Raw genomic sequence first — 22,280 nt, 5'->3', positions numbered from 1 at the left:
ATCATTCTGAAGAGTGATATCATGGAACAAAGCTGATGTTGTTTTCTTTTGCTGCCTTTATAATTATTGATGCTGAGAGGAAAATAAAAAAAAAATAATGGAAGTCTATTTTTAAAAGTAGTAGAAATTAATGCCAGTTTAAAGTTACTCTGAACAAGTATTTGATATTGTAATGTAACACTGAAGACTTTAATATATATTTATTTAAGAAATAACACAGAATAATATGAGTGAATTCATTTATTGATCACCAAACACTTGCACATTAAAGATTGCAATGCAGTCCATTTGTTAACAGTTTTAATTCATAATAACAAATACATAGTTATAAAGGTCAAAATTAATGATGTTGATTGACTCTGTACAATTATATTTGACAAACTTATCTTCAATTCAATACATTGTGTACTTCTTTATGTGTCAGTTTTTACTCTTAAATGTTATGAAGGTATTTCATGTTTTTTTTTATAAACTTGACTGACATATATTTATGATAAATTCATATTACTTGTGCTTCATTCAAAAACCCTAATCTCAGATATATATTATACAGTTCCCTTGATAATGAACATTTATATGTACTAAGTTAAAATGACCACAAACAAACCTTAAACCAAAACTTTATAACCTACCTTAAACCAAAACTTTTTAACCTTCCTTAAACTGAAATTTTAACTTATCACATTTCTATGTTAAGTGAACTGTGAAAACTGGGTTATAACCCTAATTTGACATATATGACCAAAAAGTACTCTTAACCAAATCTTTAACCTGATACAGGAGATACAAGGACCTGAAAACATAATGCTCCTTTACTATCGTAGGCGAGGCATAAAAATCAAACCCTAAATAATTACCTTATTACTCATGCATGAGGGGGGTCGGACCTTTGTCGGGACTCCGGGATTGGGTGTTTTTAGGCTTGGGATTTCGGGATTGATCCTTTCGGGATCCGGGAATTCTTTTTTCTTTTTTCTCCAACCCCCCCTCATGCATGCATTAAACATTATGATCTACTAATAAGTAGATTGAATAAATATATAACAACATTTTAAAAATTTTGTAAATAGAAAAATAATAACTTATTCAAATCGTTTGCAGTTGTAACGATAAGTTTTCATATAATATTTGATAATTATATATTAAATATCAATTAAAAAAATCTAATATCATTTATCAATCAAATTAGAACACTTGATAATTCTATACAGCAATATTCACTGTACCTGTTATGTATTCTAACTATAAACTGTAGGTTAAAAACAGTACTTAATAACATTTTTTATATACTCAAGTCATGGAAATCAGTACATAAAGTCTTCTAGGGAGAAGTCAATTTTCTTCTAAGGACAATAAGGAGAAAAGTAAGAGACATCAACAGGTACAAGGATTATTTTAAGAAGTAAAGAACAAGACTAAGAAACTACACATATAATAAGGGCTGTTCCATTAAAACATACATGGTACCCAGGGAAGGCACTTTAAAAATGAAGTAACCAACTATAGAGGCAATTTAGAACTTTTCTTTACATTTTCATTGTTCAAAATAATTGTAACACCCACCCATAGTTGCCATTTCAAAGTGCCTTCCCTGGGTCCCATGTATGTTTTTATGGAACAGCTCTAAGATAAATGAAAAAAGAATTTCCAGTATAAACCAAAACAGTTTCTTGATTGTTGGGGGTCTACTATAACATCTTTTGATTAATCCTATCAATCCTCAAGCAAAATACATTTAAGTAAGTGTCAAAACCTTGTGTACACTGAAATATCAAACAACTCAGTTTTATTATCAGACATGCATTCAAATAACTGGCCAATTCTTAAGCTGACAGGCTGATTAAAAATAACAAATGGACCAATCTTTATCATCAGTTTTCCTTAAAATCAGAATTTTCTCTATATATATTCAACTTTGGGACTTGACTTGCAAATGGTACAGTCTGTGACTTGGTCAGTGCCCTTGATAAAATTTCAGATATATAAATACATAAAGAAAACCAACATGCATTACACCAAATGTTATTAAACTTGCATTTTTAAATAAATAGATTGTACAACTATGTCATGATCACTCATGTTTTGTATATGTTAAAATATAGTGAACTTTTTCATTGTTAGAATTCTGGACTACTTTCTCTTTTTGGTCTACCAAGTAAATATCTGTCAACATTCAATAGCTGTTGCTGTGTTATACAATCTGTAAGTAAAAATCATCAAAATTATTCAAAAATTTAGGTGATGCAAAATTTATCAGACGGTCTATCTTTTTTATGAATTGTTCTTCGTAATCACAGAGACGAGGCACAGTATGATTCTCAAATATGATAAATAAAATGCATGATTGATGATGCAACAGAAAACTGTCTTACTATTGTCTATTGTACATGTTGTAAGTGCCTCTTTGTTAACACATCAAAACAGAAAATCTTACATTTGAACAATGTTTAGCATGGCTAAAGATGAATTTTCATTTCATACTCTGTTTGGAAGTGCAATTCAGGGCTTCTAATGCAACAAAATACTGATGAACAGTAATGAATTGGTAAGGGTTCCGTGGAACCCAGTGTCTCGCCTACGTTTGCTGTTAGTCGCAGGCTCAACAAAAATGGAGGAAATTATTAAAAATTTTCCTCAAGATACTATCTTTTGATTGTAAGAAGCTTCTATCCAAGTTTGATAAAAATCCAGGATGTTTTATGAATCTAATAAATGTTTTAAAAACTTTAACTGCAGACTGTACGTAATGTTAACTGGAAGAAAAAGTCCATTTATAAGTAATATACGGAAAAACAGGAAATATATTTTTTACAAAATTACCTTCTAGATACTAGCTTTTGATCATAAACAAGCTTCTGTCCAAGTTTGGTACAAATCCAGGATAGTTTAAGAAAGTTATTAAAATTTTAAAAACTTTAACCACAGAGTGAATGTTATGTTAATTGGCATAGAAACTGAGTCCATTTATAAGTTAAATACGGATAAACAGGATTTTTTTTTTACAAAATTTACTTCTGGATACTATCTTGTGATCATAAACAAGCTTCTGTCCAAGTTTGGTAGAAATCCAGGATAGTTTAAGACAGTTATTAAAATTTTAGAAACTTTAACCACAGAGTGAATATTTGTGGACGCTGCCGCCGATGGAATGTAGGATCGCTATGTCTGGTTTTTCCAACAAAAGTCGCAGGCTCGACAAAAATCATCAAATGTGTGTCTTTCATTTAGTATCCACTATATATGTAGGACTCTAAAGTGCGATTAGGGCGCTAAAATGCGATGGTCACACTAAAGTGCGATGGTCTACGCTAAAGTGTAATGATCTGGGCTATTCAATGGAATACGCTAAAGGTTGATGCTTCAATACAATGAAGTGCGTTTTTCCGCAAAAAAACGTTTGATAGCGAATGTATAGACGTTAACAACGTCACATGCCGTTTGTACAAACAAAAATGAACATGCCGGAAAACGAGATTGTTTGTCCAGATGAAGGGTTCTTATTAGACAATCTTAATTAATAATCGCATTCCTTATAAATAATCACAGAAAAGGAAACTGTTAAACTTGATTATGCGAAATATTAATATTCACAATACACGCTTTATTTAAGGGAACTGGAAAATATTTGTTGGGCTCAAAACGATTGACTTCTTAAGTATTTTTTGTAAAGACGGTACACAAATGTAACACGATATACTTGTATTGCGATATGATATTTCAATGCATTTTATACCTGTTTTATCATGGAAGAAATAATCTAAAACTAGTTTTTTTCATTCGTAAATTGGGATGTTAAATTAGTAGGTGACCCAATGATTTCTCTTCCTATCCAACATATCATCCTTTCCCAGTGGCAATCTCAATTTTCAGCCATTCATCTCAGATCTTTTACTTTGTAGGACCTACTGAGCAACATATTTATTGTTCATTAGATCTCAGTCGACCTTAATATTGCATGAAATACCTGCCACTGAACATTGAGTAAACAACAATTTATCAATCAACGAATTTAAAAAGATATTTCATGTATGCAAAATACAATGTGTATTTCATCATAGAAAATGAAAATAAAAATATAATATTTTCAAGTCATCAATAATGATTGCTTCAGCTCACATGTAGACAACAGAAATTAATTTTAGAATTCTCTTCCCTCGTTTTGCTGTTTTTCAAATCTTTATTTCAAACATTTCTCTAAAATTTTAGGCAATAAGTGGTTAACAAATTAATAATAAACATGATTAAGAAATAAACAAAAGGAATATGGATAATAACGTTTAAAAATTCTTTCCTCGCCTACCGAAACAATGCTTGGAATGAAAATTTCATCTGACATATATAATACTTTACAACACAAAGTAGTTCATAGAATCGGCTGCTCAGAGTTTTATTTATTTTTATTTGTACATGCATTGTTTTTATTTTTATTTTTATTGGCTGCCATTGTTTTGTTTATATAATTATTTGAGAGATTCTTTACAGTATTTATCAATTATAACATTAAACGGAAAACATATAGGAACACAGCAACAAACGAAAACCATTGCCTGAACTCCATTTTCTTTACACCATCGCACTTTAGCGTGTTATACCATCGCTCTTTAGCATGTCATATAATCGCGCTTATAAAACAAAGAACAATTGCACTTTAGCGCAGACCATCGCACTTTAGCGTGACCATCGCACTTAAGAGTACCATCACACTTTAGAGTCCTACATATATATGGTAGGAGATTTAAATGATATCATATTAAAGTTGAATGAATATTCAAAATTTTAAAATTTATCATGCAATATGTTTTGTTTTGTTTTGTTTTATTGTATACATTAACAGTTCAAACTCCATCAAAGTTGATCTTAGTTGACTTAGCCGTTTTTTTTAGGTTCTTTTGGGTCAAAAAGCTCCTTATGTATTCAAACATTTAAACATCCTGTGTTCCCAATTTAGGTAAATCCAGAAAAGTGCTTTGGACACACCAAACTAATAAAGTGTTATTTTCATTAGTTTAATCAATAATTAATTGAATGCCAACAATAAATGTATAATTTGACACTTTCAATTATTCTTAAACTGATGATAGGGAAGTTAATAAAAGTATCTTTTATCTTACATAACTTATTTTGTTAGAACCAGAATTTGGTAGTTGACTCATGGGTTAGAATTAGTTCATTAATAAGTCTGGGATTAGAGTGCATGATACCCCTATAACTCTGTAATAAGATATCATAAAAATGTGAAAATCCATAGGAAGCTTGTCACCATAGATTAGAAGTTAGAACCAAACATTTTGCAAAAATTTTAGAAACTACTATTTAACTTAAGAAATCATGAGACACATTCTTAATTGTAAAATTCTTTAAAACAATTAAGAACCACATGAAAAGGTCTCAAATAATTGAAAGAAAGCTTGTCAAACTGTGTGAAAAAAATGTAAAGATAGGTTTAACGATATTTGATTTGGTTTGGAAGTTTTAACAAAGATTTGGTTCGGAAGTTTGGCTGGACTTTAGAATTCTTACTACCAATAGGATATCACATCCTAATGTTAATGGTGTAAGATCACATTTATGCAAAGATTCAAGCATTGGCAGTTATTTCCATTTTTTTTTTAAATACAAGAGTGCACACGCTGAAATGTCTCGCCTACTATACTGAACATTGATTTTATGTTGATAGTCCAAAATATAAAGTTTTACAAGTATCACATTAACATTTATGATCCAAGAAAATGAGGTCAAGGTCAGATAAACCAAGCCGGAAATACATGTAAACCTTTAATACAATCATTCCATACACCGAATATAGATGACTTATTGCTTATAGTATAAAAGAAACAGACCAAGCAATGGAAATTTTATATTGAAAAATGAACCATGAAAATGAGGTCAAGGTCAGATGAACCCTGCCAGACAGACATGTACACCTTAAAATAATTCCATGCATCAAATATAGTTGACCTATTGCTTATTGTATCGAAGAAACAAAGTTAACCAGGAAAACTGAACATTGACCAATGAACCATGAAATTGAGGTGAAGGTCAGATGATACCTGCCAGACAGACATATACACCTTACAATCATTCCATACACCAAATACAGTTGACCTATTGCTTAAAGTTAAAGAAAAACAAACCAAAACACAAAAACTTAACATTAAGCAATGAAACATGAAAATGAGGTCAAGGTCAAATAAAACCTGCCAGACTGACATGTACATCGTAAAATATTCTCATACACCAAATATAGCTGACCTATTGCATACAGTATTAGAAAAAAACAGACCAAAACACAAATAAAACCTGCCAGACTGACATGTATATCTAAAATATTTCCATACACCAAATATTGTTGACCTATTGCATACAGTATTAGAAATAAAGACCAAAACACAAAAACTTAACCTATACCACTGAACCATGAAAATGAGGTCAAGGTCAGATGACACCTGCCAGTTGGACATGTACAACTTACAATCATTACATACACCAAATATAGTAGACCTTTTGCTTATAGTATCTGAGATATGGACTTGACCACGAAAACTTAACCTTGTTCACTGATCCATGAAATGAGATCGAGGTCAAGTGAAAACTGTCTGAAAGGCATGAGGACCTTGCAAGGTATTAACTTTTTTTCAAGTAGTCACTGAACCATGAAAATAAGGTCAAGGACAATGGAAATATGACAGAGAAACTTCATATCATAAGGCATCTATATACAAAGTATGAAGCATTCAGGTCTTCTACCTTCTGAAATATTAAGCTTTAAAGAAGTTAGTTAACGCTGCCGGATCACTATCCTTATGTCGAGCTTTCTGCAACAAAAGTCGCAGGCTCGACAATAAAAAACTCTGATTTAGAAAGATATGATGATGGTTCTTTGTATTATCATAAATTATTTTGTATTTGTATGTAGTATCATAGTTCATAATACAAATAATATGTACATGTATAGGAAATGACCTTTTTGGTGGTTGAACACAAAGAGCCCTGTTTATATACATGTACCTCTATTTTCAAATCCTAAATGGAAAAATGCTGTTGTTTATAAAGCCCTTCAATTTAGATATGATCCATGAAAAGTCATTGATCCATTGAAAAAAAAAAACTCTTAAAGGATATCAATTTAACACTGAAGTAAGATCTTTGAATATTGTTTTTATCAGTCAATGTTCTAACACTGATTTTGTTTTTGATATTTTAAAACCTAAACAAAATATGTATTGCTATACAGTTAAACTTATGGTCTTACATCCTGTCAATATAATGTAACTATATTTTGGCATTGCACAAGATCATGTCTTTTCCAGACTGTTTATGACCTCTCTAAACTAAGTGTGTACTGTTTGACACTTCAGTCTGAGAAAACATCATTTATTTATTAGTTGTTATTAGCTTTGTCCACTCTGTGTTTTTGTAAGATGTATTGCTGTTTTGTATCAATCTGATGAGTTCAGCCCTTTTCAACTGATTTTTTATAGTTTGTTCTTTTGTTGTACTGTTACACCACAGTCCAAGGTGAGGGGAGGGTTGGAGTGCCTTCAAACTAGTTAAACCCTGCTACATTCTGTATGTGCCTGTCCCAAGTCAGGAGCCTGTAATTCAGTGGTTGTCAGTTGGTTGGTGTATATTATATTTGTTTTTCGTTCACTATTTTGTACATAAATCAGACCGTTAGTTTTCTCGTTTGAATTGTTTCACATTTGCCATTTCGGGGCCTTTTATAGCTGACTATGTGGTATGGGTTTTACTCATTGTTGAAGGCCATACAGTGACCTATAGTTGTTAATTTCTGTGTCATTTGGTCTCTTGTGGAGAGTTGTCTCATTGGCAATCATACCACATCTTCTTATTTTTATATTTGAACTAGCATTCAGTGTATGTATGATAGGTTTTTGGGGATTTTTTTCCAAACTTCAGATATTTTGTTGCACTATTCTTGTTGTTAACAAGGCCCCTTAGTGCTACAACAATTACACTAAGCTTTCTCCCTGTATTGTTAATTAATAAAACCAGGGGATTTCATTAGCAAAATCCTTATACATTCATACTGGTATATTATGTGTTAGTTTTAATTTTCAGTAAACCTTTTGGTAGCACATCATATATACAAGGAAAAGGAAAATGGATCTTTGACCATCTTTTGTTTAGCTTTCAGTTTCGGATTTTAAAACTGAAAGTAGATTTGATCGAACAAGCGTGGTTTCTAATTTTTTGCATAAAAAGGTTCATATCATTGAATTTATTACGACTGTCTTTTAAATAATATTTCAGCATTCAAAACTATGTACGGTAGTATAGTTTACCTAAGATCCAGACTGGATTCACACATATCTTATCTGGCAAAAACTCATGTCCCAAGTAAATACTGGCTTTGTTTTGGCTATTTATAACCTGAATATAAAAGATTAATTTCATTAAAATACTGCCGTTTCAATTTATCAATATGAAAAAATAGTACAATAACATGTTTGTGCTAACAAATACAAACACACTGTTTTGTCACCTTTTGCTTATTTAGATGTTAATACATTCAGTTTTAGTTAAATTTTTCATTGTGACATTTCAGCAGCATACCACACATTTGACTGACCTGTTTTGAGATAAGAGTTTTATCAAGTATAACAAGAGGCTTCAAAGAGCTTGAATCTCTAATTTGGTAAAGGTATACCATATTGATCACAATCATAATTGGGGTACCTAGTTTAAAAAATGAGTCTGATGACCCCGCCTGCCAACCAAGATGGCTGACATGGCTAAAAAAAGAACATAGGGGTAAAATGCAAGCTTTGTCTTTTTTTGAAAACCGTTATGAATAGAGAAAATCTGACGGGGCATAAACGTTCAGAATGTTGAGCTCTACCAATTGTCTTTATAAGTCAAAACTATCAGGGGACTTCTTATTAACATAAAATCAGGAAAAAGATTATTAACAAAATTTTCCATTCATTTTTGTTGAGCCTGCGACTTTAGTCGCAAAAGCGAGTCATAGCGATCCTACATTCCGTGTCAGCATCGTTGTCAGCATCGTCGTCAGCGGCGTCCACAAATATTCACTCTGTGGTTAAAGTTTTTGAAATTTTAATAACTTTCTGAAACTATCCTGGATTTCTACCAAACTTGGACAGAAGCTTGTTTATGATCATAAGATAGTATCCAGAAGTAAATTTTGGGGAAAAAAAATCCTGCTTCTCCGTATTTTACTTATAAATGGACTTAGTTTTTCTTCCAGTAAACATTACGTAGTTTTTCTGCCAGTTAACATTACATTCACTCTGTGATCAAAACCTAGTATCTAGAAGGTAATTTTGTAAAAAATGTATTTCCTGTTTTTCCGTATATTACTTATAAATGGACTTGGTTTTTCTTCCAGTAAACATTACGTACAGTCTGTAATTAAAGTTTTTAAAACATGTATTAGATTCATAAACCATTCTGGATTTTTTACCAATCTTGGACAGAAGCTTTTTACAATCAAAAGATAGTATCTGTAGGAAAATTTTTAATAATTTTTTCCCCATTTTTGTTGAGCCTGTGACTAGCAGCAAAAGTAGGTGAGACACTGGGTTCCATGGAACCCTTATGAATTTTCATAGATATTGTTTGCTGTAAACTTTTATTGTTTAAAGTTTCCATCTATCTATAATAGTTTTCAAAATAAAAGGAAAAAAAGCAAATTTTTGTCACTAAAATAATCATTTGAAGGCAATAACTCCTATAACAAGTTGATTAATGGTTTCTGTCATATTGGCATTTTTGTAGATCTTGTATTGCAGATTTTTCTTGCTGTAAACAGTTTCAAGTTTATAAACAGAATTAATAAAATATGTCAAAAATAGTCATTTATAGGCAATAACTCCTACATGTATAAGGATTCATCTGATAATTTGGTAATGCATTTTAGGTGTAATACCACCATTGATTTTCCCCTATTAGTCTTTGTTAAATGTGCACTTTCAAAAAATTGTGCAGAATTTATCTTTGTTTCAAATAAAGAAATACTTGGCATGAGTAAAGTTTTATCCTCTCTAGTAAAAAAACCATCACTGGAAGTTAACCAATCAAATTTTCCCACTTTTTTAACCTGTGTACAAGCTTTAGTAACCATGTAACCTCAAGTTTCCAAAATATTCTATAGAAACCCCAAATAAAAAAATTATGGTGCTTTGAAATACCCAAAATATATGTTTATGACCCAGAAATGTTTTACTGCAATGAAATGTAGGATCAATTACCTACAATTGTCAAATTCAAGGGAATATTTTTTTCGACCTATTTTCGTATGCAACTGGATGTGACGTACTATGATTTGGTGGTATTACACCTTTACCCATGTTCTATTTACAGCCATATTTGTTCCCTCCGATCAATCATGAGAAGTTTTATTTAAACTGGTTCAGAGGAGAAGATCTTTGTTTAAGATGACAGATGACAAACAAAGGACAACAGATGCATTACAGCTCTTCTATAAAAGCATGCAAAGCAAACTTTTGATCAACTTGCTTGCTATGTTTGCTTGGATGTTTGCAAACAATAGGTAGGCGGAGTTTCAGTCTTTGTATATACTGGAATTTGATTAGACAATAAAAATTGAAATGAAGTTAATGTTTATTGTCCAATCAAATTCCAGTATATAGTAAACAGACTGGAACAGACTACCTACCTTTTGTTTACAAACATCCATAAAACATAGCAAGCAAGTTGATCAAAGGTTTGCTTTGCATGCTTTTAAAGAAGAGCTGTAATTAGAGCAAAAGCTTATACTGGCCTTTGGCCTAATGAACTTAAAAGAGATCATTTATTAGCAAACTAGCAATTTTTAAAATACTGAATGATTAGTATTTTTATATATCTTTGGTTTTTGGTGTTTTTTCTTGTAATAAAAATATTATCAAAAGTATGTTTGTAGAGTTTATATCATGCCCATTTCAGGCATGTTTTATAACTTCTTTAATAATTTAATTTTGACATAATATGAAACAATTATAAGTAATTATACAATCAAGCACTGACAATAATGAATACTAACCCTAGCACCACATAATTTCAAGAGATTGAGAAGGTGATGTCTTGGAGGACTTGTTTTCTGTGCCAGATAAATTGTACCCACTTCATGTAAGGACAGGGATCTATAATTTTCTTTGTGGAGATATCTGCCTTCTCTTGTGACCTGAAAATCATTTTTAAATCTTAAATTAACATCTCTTCATATTTTTCAATTGTTGAATTTTTGGTGTTTGAAAATGTGCCATTCAAATTTGGGTAAAACACAAACTGTACACAGTCAGACAATAATTTATTAAATATTATAGTTCCATTTTGCAAGATGGAATACACATACAATATATTTTTTTTATTAGCAAGTAACAAACTTTGGCAGAATAATATCAACAAACATTTTAATTTTAATGACATTTACATTTTATTCAACATTCTAGTAACTGTTCAAGTTTACTTCCATACGTGTATACTTTTACTTTCTATTTATACTCACCATTGTTACATTGTGACATAATTTATACCTTCCCAATTTTGTACTTCAGCACAATTTTCTGTATTGTTTTTTATCCTGATGACGCACCAAAACATGTCAATCTCATTAAAATTACTGCAGCAATCCCTAAAGTGTTGTTGTTGTAACTACTTTCACATTTTGTGTTTTTTATCGTAACAACCCTGCATACTCCAGGTATCTACTTTTAGGGATTCTATCGTGTTGAAGATTTACCAGGTGTTGGTTCACTGTCATTGTAATTAAAATATTCTGTTTCAAGGTATGAATTCAATTTGAAAAAGATTTCCTTTATGGTGACAAAAATAATATTTCTTTACAAGAGAATGGCTAATGCTATCATACCCCTTAAACAATTGAGTCATAACATAGATGTGTTATTGTTATAATCAGACTAATGGATCTTCAAAGCTGGCATGTGAAATATATCAATTTACCTTTGCAACTGGAAAATAATCAGTTGCTTCAAAATTTTCCTCTGGTAACCATGTTTGTGCTTCTAATGATGATAACACCTGAAAAAAGATACCAGTACATCTTCATTTCTGTGATGATTTAAACTGATTCTTTATTTATAGTCTTATTCTAATTGTCAACAAAATTAAAACTGACAGGATCTTGTATGAGTTTTTATTAAACAAGACTCCACACTTATAAATTGTTGGGACTTGTCAGAAAGATTTGATAAATTTAATCATCTTTAAATGTGCTTCAAATTCATTGATAAACTAAGAAGCAGTATTCCCATATCTTAAATGATTGGTATCTAAACAAAGAGAAATGTGAATGTGTCTTACCCATTGCTTATGTACAATCCAAATCCCCCTCATTATACCATATAAAACATTTAATGTTCTCCGAGGTCCACCACATATCAAGTGTGTTGATGTTTCTGTTACATTGTCAGAGATCACAAATTGTCCTAATTTCTTCACAACAGATATTATAAGATCCTGTTCTCTGGAAGAAAAACAATTTTATTATTTTTTTCAAATTATAGAAGTAGTGACATTTGACTTTTACTCCTGTTTTCTATAGTTATTTATTTTATAAATATGACTTGAGCAGAAATTCTGAGGATTGTCATATACATCAAACATTTAACATAGAGATGATTGTTTTATAAATGAAAGTAAGACATATACTATTTATGGTGTTATATAAATGATGTTCCATTTTGCAGCTGGTCAGCAGGAAAATTTTCAAAATGAAGAAAAGGTCAAAATATGTTTAAAGCTGAATTTCATTTAATAAAAAAATATTTTTGTCTACAAAATATTAAAAGGTGAGAGTGAATGTTTGGACAAAAATATAATTCACTGAAATTATAACAGGTTGATCTCCATCCTTCAACATTAGAATAAAAGAAATAGTCTCTTATGTAAGGTTAGGAAAAGTGAAATTAGAATATAATTTTGAAAATAAACATCCCTTTGATAATTGTTTTCAAGATTGGTTTTAATTTGCATTGGGATTTAAGCAGATAATTTATTAAAAATTCTATAACACTGAATAAGAGGCAGCTGATGACAGAGGTCAAGTGACCACAAGAGCTAACAAAAGTTATGTACTCAGCATGCAGACTGGTCATCACAAGAGATGGTCTGGTAGGAGGACTTCGTCTATATATCTTCTTTGGTAGACTATTATCACTGCTGTCAGTGTCTGATTTTCTGTAAGAAGATGTTGATATGGGCCTTGGTCTTCTCATGTGTTTAATCCCTCTTGCTAAGTTAAACTCATCTATACTTGGCCTGGGTACAACTCTGCCAGAAAGAGAACTAAGTATTGAGTCACCATATGCCAAAGACATTGAATTATCATTTTGTGTAGCTGTACTAGAATTGATTGTTGTTTCTTGTAATGTCAATTCATCTGGCATTACAATATTGTTACTACTAGCTGTATTGGTATGAATTTCTTGACTGTCAGACTTTTTCTCTGAAAGACTTCCTTTACGAGGTTGTTTCCTTTTTGGTGATTGATTAGGAAACAGTGCAGAAATATTAGATTCTAACCCACTACAAGATGACCATTGACGTTTCCTTGTAGGTGTATAAGCATCTGGTGTTTTTGACAGCAGTGGTAAATCTGGATCCAAATCAGATAAAGGAAGCAATTTTTTCTTACTGTTAGTTCTTGGGGGTCCCTTCTTTCGAACTGAATGACTGGATGTATTGTTGATGTCTATACTTGAAGAAACTTGAACTAAAGACTGTCCATTAACTGAATCAACTGATAATACATTTTTGGATGTTGATATCTTTTTGTCTTCAGACTTATCTACAGAACTTCCATTTTCTATTGCAGCATTATTGAGTAATTTCTTGCTGGTCACCATAGATTTACGTCTGGTATTAACTGATTTTCTTTTCTGTGACACATTTTTATTATCTGCATTATTATTAATATTTTCCACGGAAGAATTATCAGCTTGTTTTGCTACAGGAGACAATTCATTTATTTTTCCTTTCAAACTTTTTGATAAAGGCTGTCTTATCAATATCGGAATTTCATCCTTTCCCAAAACTTTGTCCACAGTTTTAGATGGTGTAAAAGTAGCAACAGATTTTCTCCTGTTTGATGTCCTTTTGGGTTTCACTTCATCGTCAACAAACTTTACAACGGCCACAGATTTCCTACGTTTTTTAGATTTGGGAGATTTTTTTTCTGCATTAAGACCAGAAGTTAATGCTGACAAATGACTAGGTTTATTATAAGATGGACTAGATACTGGTTTATCTAATGAGGTAGTTGGTATTGGTGATTCAGGCATATTGTCTATACATTTTTTGATTTCATCATTTAAACCATCCATTAGATGATCAACATCATTGGATTCAAAGCTGACATTTTGAACTCCAGCTGAAAAAAAAACCCAGAAAATTAATTGCATTAATTCATTTATCATATAACATTAACACTGCAAATTTAAATTTCAAAGTTTTGAATGTACCATAATATGTTTAATTTGTTTTGTTTATCATAAGTTGTGATTTTGACCATGTGTATATAGTGGTACATGTACCTTGTAATTTATTAATTCATGTTCTTGCTTTATAGTTAGTTAACCAACAAATTCTGAAATGCATTTAACTGTGCCGTAATATAAAACTTATTTGGTTCTTATGAGTTTCCATCAAAGATGGATTGCATGATAATAAACCTACTAAATAATCTTCTCTGTAATGGCTCTTCCTCCTCATTATCTCTCTCGGGAGTATCTGTAATAATCATTCAAAGAAAATAAATCTTCAAAATAATATCTAATGTCTCAGGAAAGACAAAAATAAGAATATTGATCATTATTTGAGTTGCACAATATAATTTTCAAACTCTCCAACTCCTAATATATTAATACAAAGAATGTACTGAAAATTCAAAACATTTTGAAAAATTCCGACCAAATAGGTGTCACAAAAATTAACTCGCATTTAAATTTTGATAGCATTATTTATACACAGTTTTTCCTCAAATCACAATAATTAAACTCACATTTCTGTTCATTGTTGAGCAATTGCAATAATAAATGCATGCAATAATTTCTGAATTTACAGTTATCTGAAAATAAACTAATATCATACCTGACTCCTTTGCCATTATTTCCTTCATCTTTTCTCTCATACTTGGTGGTGTGTCAGGAATCAACAGTCTTATTGGAGTATTGATGTCAATCTGTAATAAAATATTGTTATAATATCCATTTCTATTATTGGATAAATATTTTAAAATCTTTTTCCCAAGAAATTGTGATTAATACTAAATGTATTTTATTTAAACATTTAATAAACTGAATTTGTAAAACTTATTATACAGAATGTTTTAAAATGAAATTAACTTAAAATTCACAATTGTATTAAGACTGCCTTCTTTGTTCATGTGTTGTTGTCAGTCATCTCTCTTTATATAAAAGTGTTCTGATATTTTGATGAATATATAGTATAAAGATCAGGAAAGCAAGATTTTACAGCTGGAATATTTGAGCGCGTACTTCATGCATAACGTTAAACTTGCTTTTTTGATAGGCAAACCCTAGTTCTTTTATTAGCAATCATTTATATAGAAACAAACTAACTGAAATAAAGAAGTTATAGATTCATCCACAAAGAAATTGTCAAGACTTGGGCTGCTTTAGAGTTTCAGTGTTGATTGAGTTGTTGGGGTGTTTACCTATATCAATTAAATTATAGGCAGAGTTCCTTTACCAATTATCTTCAATTAAGAAGAATTTAGTAATAACATTTACATGTGTTCTATAGCTTGTTTCTGTAAGCAGTACTCTACCAAATAAGCAGACTTTGGTGGAATATGTAATACATAGTGGAGCTCTTGGTTGTGTTTCCTAACCAGTATTCTACCAAGGTATGAGGAATTTTGTAAAATATCTAATAAAAAATTGTGAGGGTTCCGCGGAACCCAGTGTCTCGCCTACTTTAGCTGCTAGTCACAGGCTCAACAAAAATGGGGAAAAAATCATTAAAAATTTTCTTATAGATACTATCTTTTGATTGTAAGAAGCTTCTGACCAAGTTTGGTACAAATCCATGATAGTTTAAGAGAGTTATTCAAATTTTAAAAACTTTAACCACAGAGTGAATGTAATGTTAACTGGCAGAAAAACTAAGTCCTTTTATAAGTAATATACGGAAAAACAGGAAATATATTTTTACAAAATTTCCTTCTAGATACTAGCTTCTGATCATAAACAAGCTTCTGTCCAAGTTTGGAACAAATCCAGGATAGTTTAAGAAAGTTATTAAAATTTAAAAAACTTTAACCACAGAGTGAATGTAATGTTAACTGGCAGAAAAACTAAGTCCATTTATAAGTAAAATATGGAAAAACAGGATTTTTTTTTACCAAATTTACTTCTGGATACTATCTTATGATCATAAACAAGCTTCTGTCCAAGTTTGGTAGAAATCCAGGATAGTTTAAGAAAGTTATTAAAATTTCAAAAACAGAGTGACAAAAGTCGCAGGCTCGACAAAAACTGGAGTTCTTGGTTGCGTTTCTTGAACCAGTATTTTACCATGGTTACAAGAATTTTGAGGTATATTTGATACAGACTGGAGTTCTTGGTTGCGTTTCTTGAGCCAATATTCTACCAAGGTTAGGAGAATTTTGTGGAATATTAAATACAAACTGGAGTTCTCGGTTGTGTTTCTTGAACCATTATTCTACCAAGGTGAAGGGTATTTAATACATACTGGAGTTCTTGGTTGGGTTTCCTGAACTAGTATTCTACCAAGGTTAGGAGAATTTTGTGGTGTACATTCAGAGGACTGTAATTTCTCCACCAACTGTCTTTTTCTTTTGTTGCATCTTTCAGCACTGTTTGCCACTTCCTCTTCAAAGTTACTAGGCTGCATTGACTTAGCTTTCTAAAGAGCAAAGGAAAAATTATTTACTAATGTTATATCATATTCAATGTTGAAAATTCTGTAACAATTAGGATTAGCATCTTCATTATATATTCTGTCTGTAATGTTTCATAATTTGTCTAACCTACTTGAATGAAATTAAATTATATATGAGTGTTTAAAAAAAAAGACACTTTACATATAATTAACTTATTATAGACAGGATTGATCATGAAATATTAACCATATAATTTGATATTAATTTCAAGACTGAAGTATACCCTCACATAAGACATGGATACAGAAATTTGAAGAAATGCGAATGATTTTCCACACGTGAAGCAGGATCTGCATACCGGAGCACCTGAGATCACCCCGAGTTTTTGGTGGAGTTTGTGTTGCTTAGTCATTAGTTTTCTATGTTGTGTTTTGTATACTGTTGTTTGTCTTTTGGTCTTTTTCTTTTTTTACCATGGCGTTGTCAGTTTATTTTCAACTTATGAGTTTGAATGTCCCTTTGGTATCTTCTGCCTCTCTTTTGCACATTATCTTCTGTCTGTATCAAAGATGCATATAATGTGCCAAGGGAATATAATGTATATGATTACATATTCTGTATTCATTTAACTTGTGTGTTGTGTTGGAAATTGCAATGCAGAAATATATGGATGAGAAAACCCCTGTACCCTTAATGGGGGATTTACTTACTTTTTTCTTCTGTAGACATAACAATAAGCTGCTTGTTAGTTTTTAATTCAAAGATGTTTAAAAACTATCAGACTGTTTTCAGTGACACATACTAGTAATCAAGTCAGAACAGTATGACCTTTGTATGGATGAAATATTGATCGGTTTAGTTTTTGGTGCTTGATTTATAATGTAAGAAAGATGGTAATAAAGTTTGATATACTGTAATGTAATTGAGTGAAGTGTATAAATATTGGAAGGAAAAGTTATAGTTTATTCAATAGATAGATTTTCACTCTGTTCTTGATAGATTTAAGCAGAATATTTTTAGCTAAATCTTCCAGTTTTCAAACACTGTGTTTTCCATTGCACAAGGCAACTCATTTTCAATGGAACTTTTGATACAGATATATTGTTTCTGTGTAAATTTAATGATTTAAAACTGTATATGTTCAGGTTAATAAATTATGCACACAAAAATCTCTATTTTACCTTCAGTTTTGCCAAAAAAAGAGGTGTTCCTTTGTTTGTGGTAGGAAGTACAGCTGGGTAAAGTCTTTCAGATACATGTTCTTGATACTGTTTGCAACTGTAATATACAACATATCACAATTAATCCTTACTGGATATATTTCGTCAAACATCAATCACCCTTGTCATGGGTTATGCCATATATCTTAATGGTTTTTTGTTATTCATATACCTATATGGAGTTATTTTCTTTCAGAACGATAGGTCATACTTTTGAAGAATCAACCAGGTAATTTTAACCTCCTAAACTAAAACGTCTCATTCTAGCATTCAAAGGTAGCAGGATGTACAATATTTCCATTTTGCAGCTGTTTTATGATTCTTATCTGTCTACCATAATAAAAACAGGATAAAGAAATGAGACAGCTACCCAGCTTATTATCAATGTAACTTACACTTATAAACCTCGTACACTAACTAATGTAGTCTGACGTAGGTTTTCTGTTCTATTAGACTATCCTTAATACTGACATATGATGATAATTTTAGTAAGTTAGTTTGTTTTTATTTCCTGTCTACCCACCAGCCTAGATAACAGAAATCAACTGTAGCTTTTAGTTTTGTTCTTATTTTTACCTGTCTACCCAGAGAACTGACACCAGATGACATTTATTTTTAGCAGCTTTGGTCTTAGTTCTCTTGCTTCCTTCTTTGAAGATAACATGGGTGACATCCTCTGTGAATTTCTTTGTTACTGCGGCTCCTAACTGTTCTAATTCTTTACGGATTGCGTCACTTCTGTTGTCATTAGTAGATCTCACTTCTACATAGGCTATTACATCTGAAATATATCATGTTTTATAACTGTATTATAAATAATCATTCCCCAATGATATCTTCCAAATGTTTTGTCCCATCCTTCAATCTTTACCATGGCCATCATATAATTGTTTACCAGTACACATTCTTATTGATAATATGGTAATGCCCAATTATATACAAAATGTACTTAGTACTTATGCCACTAATATAATAATGTCATTTCATATACCATTACTTAATTATACCATTGGCATTGACAAAACAATAAATTATTAGAATGTTTGGAACCTTATTCTGCCTGATTTAAATAACATACTTTTCAATACCCTGTTATCCAGCATTTGAGTAGCAGGTAGACCATCATCATCATCATCATCAATGTCATTAGCTGTAATGAGTGATGCAGCTGGGGGTGTGTCCACTGACAATGGCATGAGTACTTCACTGTTAACAAAAGGAGAGGCCTCTGGTGTTCTAAGCTCAGTTGTTTGTGTGTTTGCTCTGCTTAATTTACGACTATTTGAACCAATGGTAAAAATATCACTTGTAAATGTCACAGGAGATGATGTATTATAATTTTCAGAATTAAGAACCGTTGTTGATAATGGCAAGATAGAAATGTCAGTAGATGATGCATCACTTTTGTTACAGAGTGAACTGCTAGTAATGACCTGAACTGTGGAAGTTTTATCATTTGAGACATAGTTAGTATCCACTTGTTTGTCACTGGTTATTGATGAAGGCGTTACAGATTTCCTCCTACTAACTGATGACTTTCTTGTCAGTTTACTGTTTGATGTGCTTCTCTGTGAAAATATTAAATAATATACAGGCTAGGTAAAATTATGAGAAATTGATATTATAATCACATACGGAACAAGTAAATGCATAGTTTGCAAACCTTTTGAGTATCATTTGCTTGTTTTAAACACACGTCAAGGCCATATATCAAATGTAAGATTGATTGAGTGTTGGTTGCTTAACATCCAGTGGCAAATATTCCATGCAAGATTAGAACAAATTACCAATAAATACAATAGGTACAAATGGTTGAAGGTCTGGGTATTTTGGACTGCCAAAGGAAAATGAGGGTATAATGGATAGGGACAGAAATTTTGCCTTGCAACAGGCCAGCTACGGACCACTCAGAAATTTTGCCTTGCAACAGACCAGCTACGGACCACTCAGAAATTTTGCCTTGCAACAGGCCAGCTACAGACCACTCAGAAATTTTGCCTTGCAACAGACCAGCTACAGACCACTCAGAAATTTTGCCTTGCAACAGGCCAGCTACGGACCACTCATAGAGTTGTTTCAAGGGTTCTTAACATGCGGAGAGCATGGCACTCTCTTTAAACGAGGCAACGGAATTAATGTCCCAATTCTGATGGGACGTTGGCCGTGGCTGCATAGTTTTACAGCCAAACAGATGCCCCACTCTAGCACTCTTGGGGCAGGATTGGAATGTGCAGAGAGCATGGCACACTCTTTACACGAGGCAACAGAATTAATGTCACCATTCTGACAGGACATGGCTGCATACTTGTACATCCCACACAGCCAAATGGATGCCCACTTTGGCAAGGGTTTTACTGCCAGTCAGAGGATATACGCCCTTGGCTGAATATACCTTGGGCCGAAATGGTTTTGGGTGTGTCGTTCTGGCCCATATTTCGATTCGACCCCTATATGAAAAAATACTTCCAAGGGATAAAAGTGATATATATATATATGATCGTACATAATTGGAAGAGGATAACTATAAAAAATAAATATATCCCGGAACATAAAAAAAATACAATTTTTACCTTTTTCATGTTTAAGTGTATGCTAAGAGTAAAATTTGAATCATCTATTTAAAATAATATCTAATTTCTACGTTTGATCGTGTAAACCGTTGTGGAATGTATATTTTTTGTCATATTTCGTTCTTTTTCTTCATTCAAAATCGAAAATGCCGCTCCAAAAATAATAAGAGAGTATATTTCGGAAAAGGAGCACTGTTTCCGGAATTTAAATTACGATTTTCATGAAATCTATTGATCAGTGGGACGCATATTGGGGTGTAACGGTTAAAGCTATAATGCAGACATAAAACTATATACTTTAAGACAAAAGTCATGTTGATTTGACTCCACTATGCATGAGTATCCCTCTAATTGATTGATCGATTGCTTGAATGGTTGAAGTTGATTGTTTGCTTAAACTGACACAGTGGCAAATATTTCACACAATTGCAGACTGGAAATAACATGGAATATAAATGTATATTGCTCCAACCAAAGAATCAAATAAAGAAAAAAATTGTATAAAACTCACGATTCAAAATTTTGCGCATTAGTTACACAGACACACACATATAAAAATTAATATATAATCAGTAGGCTCACCTAGAAAATTTATCAGAACACAATCTTAAGAACCTAATGTTAGATAGGCAAGTCACATACATGTGAGGATATTTTTAAAGTTTGTAGATGTCTTTAATTATGAGATTTAAAAAAATAAAATTGATAGACAGTTTATAAAAAGACTGTTCATGTATATTGCTTTATTAGACCTATATAAGAATATGGGAATGTAATTTCGGACAATTGTATCGAAAAGAAAAACCTAGTAGTATTTTATAAGGAATAAGACAGAGATTCTCTCCAGAACAGGCAATAGAAAAACACATTATTATTTGTTCATTAAGCTATTTCTTGATATATATCCAATACATTTCTGCAGATGTTTCGTCGTAAGCAAACACTTATGTCCAGTATGGTATGCGAAATACGAGAGAATTTTCAACTCCACGGTTTCGAATCACAGCCTATGACAATAGCTTTATCCCACATAATCTTGAAAAGAGGAATTTATTTGATGGAAAATAAAAATTATTGCCCACTTTACAAGATTCAAACGAGAGCTGGATGAGGCCGGATAATAATCCCTGTGCAGTTATTTTTTTATTGATACACGAAAACGTAATATTATTCACTACAAGTTTAGAAATGACGCTAGTGATCTAAAACATCACATTTTCTGTTGTTATTTGTCAGACAGCTCTAGGTCGGTACCTGTGCAGACTAGGTACAATTTTCCGCGGCAATTTCTTAAATGAATGTATTCTATCTATATATTCATCAGAATTAAGAGTTCTTCTTTCGAAAACTGATCCCAGTCTTGATGTCTTATATGGTTGCTCAGATTTAAAAATTGACAGTACAGAAATATTTTAAAACATATATGTCACAATCACATATACAACAAACTGGAAAATATTTATAATATCTGATGTAATAATATAACCTGGTTAAATTTCGTTAACCTATAACAACAGTGTATTTTTACCACTTAGTGATTGTCTATAACACTATTTTTTAAACAAATACAAATCTAACATTTATTCAGAAAATACCATATTGTGTTATCATTTGTTT

General features: G+C 31.6%; 2 protein-coding genes across 2 annotated transcripts in view; one reads left to right on the top strand and one right to left on the bottom strand.

The window, feature by feature from the left end:
• Positions 1-22,280, top strand: part of LOC127713229 (structural maintenance of chromosomes protein 6-like) — a 396,756-nt gene that overhangs the window by 233,260 nt on the left and 141,216 nt on the right. The gene's annotated exons all lie outside the window — the stretch shown is intronic.
• On the bottom strand, positions 253-20,807 carry LOC127713300 (microcephalin-like). The gene is made up of 13 exons (XM_052219772.1): positions 20,664-20,807; positions 19,172-19,661; positions 18,670-18,874; positions 18,055-18,151; positions 16,723-16,896; positions 15,097-15,187; positions 14,683-14,736; positions 13,084-14,377; positions 12,310-12,472; positions 11,950-12,027; positions 11,030-11,170; positions 8,307-8,394; positions 253-2,200 (listed from the first exon to the last, which is right to left on the bottom strand). Exons 1-13 carry the CDS (start codon positions 20,670-20,672, stop codon positions 2,118-2,120), a joined length of 2,967 nt encoding a protein of 988 aa, XP_052075732.1. The 5' UTR covers positions 20,673-20,807; the 3' UTR covers positions 253-2,117.

Source organism: Mytilus californianus, unplaced genomic scaffold (genome assembly GCF_021869535.1).
Source record: "Mytilus californianus isolate M0D057914Y unplaced genomic scaffold, xbMytCali1.0.p SCAF_1, whole genome shotgun sequence".
Classification (NCBI taxonomy): Eukaryota; Metazoa; Mollusca; class Bivalvia; order Mytilida; family Mytilidae; genus Mytilus; species Mytilus californianus.
Note: the sequence above shows the minus strand (reverse complement) of the source record. Positions and strands in the feature narration are given on the sequence as shown.